The sequence below is a fragment of the Enhydra lutris genome, unplaced genomic scaffold, assembly GCF_002288905.1.
Source record: "Enhydra lutris kenyoni isolate GAN:26980312 unplaced genomic scaffold, ASM228890v2 scaffoldscaffold5628, whole genome shotgun sequence".
Classification (NCBI taxonomy): Eukaryota; Metazoa; Chordata; class Mammalia; order Carnivora; family Mustelidae; genus Enhydra; species Enhydra lutris.
The window spans coordinates 1-1,256 of record NW_019159712.1 but is presented as its reverse complement, the minus strand read 5'-3'; the positions used below and the strand labels follow the sequence as shown (position 1 = coordinate 1,256).

At 48.5% G+C, this 1,256-nt stretch overlaps 1 protein-coding gene across 1 annotated transcript; it reads left to right on the top strand.

The window, feature by feature from the left end:
* Nucleotides 1–18: 18 nt before the first annotated feature.
* On the top strand, nt 19–1,228 carry LOC111140603 (serine/threonine-protein kinase ULK2-like; the record flags this gene model as incomplete). The annotated part of the gene is made up of 2 exons (XM_022492803.1): nt 19–391; nt 1,032–1,228. Coding segments are annotated over exons 1-2 (301 nt in total), but the record flags the coding sequence as incomplete, so codon positions are not given.
* Between the last annotated feature and the right edge of the window lie 28 nt (nt 1,229–1,256).

The window sequence follows — 1,256 nt, the reverse complement described above, 5'->3', positions numbered from 1 at the left end:
AACGCATGCACACACCCACACACCCACATTGTGTTTCACCTGTGCTTCTTTTCCTACTAGTTTTGGGGAATTTAAAAATTGTAGTCTGTTCTACTCATTCTGATGTTTGTAAGTATAAAAACACAGTAGCTTTGGCCGCAGTGTATATACAGAAACAAGTATGCCCGCCTTCTTAGTTTCTAAGTTTCTAAGACAATTTGGCTTTGCCACAGAGAGAACACACAGACACCTTACACCACCTCAACGTGATGCTGATGTTCATGGAGTGAGTGCTGGACCTGAGGGCCATGCAGGGCGGCCACCTGGAGCTGTGCACATCCTCTGTCTCCTCGTACCAGATCCAGGAGAGTGTGGCCGTGGACCAGATCAGCCAGCTGAGCAAAGACTGGGGGTACATGCCCCCTTTGTCATTTGCTTCCAAATTCTCCCTGCTTTCTGTAAATTTGTGTCTGAGATGGAGGTCCTGTCAGACACTAGAGATTGTGTCTCATGAAGAGCTTCAAGGGAGCTCTTGGTTATGTCACTGGCCTAGATTCCACCTCTGAGCCAAGACTCAAAGATTCTGCAGCCTTAGTATTGCCTCTTCCTTGTGACTTATACTGTTGAAGGTATTTGATGATGAAGAGGTTGTATTGGTTCTTGAGTCTTTTCACACATGCTTTTTTCTGTGCTGAACCTTTTTTCCTTCAGGAGTTATTTATGCATTAAAAATATCAAGGGGGGTGCACCTGGGTGGCTCAGTGGGTTAAGCCTCTGCCTTTGGCTCAGGTCATGGTCTCGGGATCCTGGGATCGAGCCCCACATTGGGCCCTCTGCTCAGTGGGGAGCCTCCTGCCCCTCTCTCTCTGCCTTTCTCTCTGCCTACTTGTGATCTCTCTCTCTCTCTGTTAAATAAATAAATAAAATATTAAAAAAAAATGTCAAGGAGGATGATACTCCTTTAGAAATGCTCTCTGGTGACCCGATGTGTAGAGGGCGGAGTGGGAGGCATTGGCTCGCAGATAACACTCTCTGCCTTCCTTCCGGTGCAGGTGCGTGGAGCAGCTGGTGAAAGCCGCACAGCTCTTAACAGCCTCTCTGCATCTCGCCAAAGCCCAGATAAAGTCTGGGAAGCTGATCCTGTCCAAGGCTGTGAAACAAGGTATGGGGGGTGTGCGACAGTACCTGTGCCCACGCCCGTGCCCTCGCGCACTCTTCCCCTTTACACCAAGAGAGAGTTTGATGTGGAGTCTGTGCTAGTAAAAACTCTTAGATGG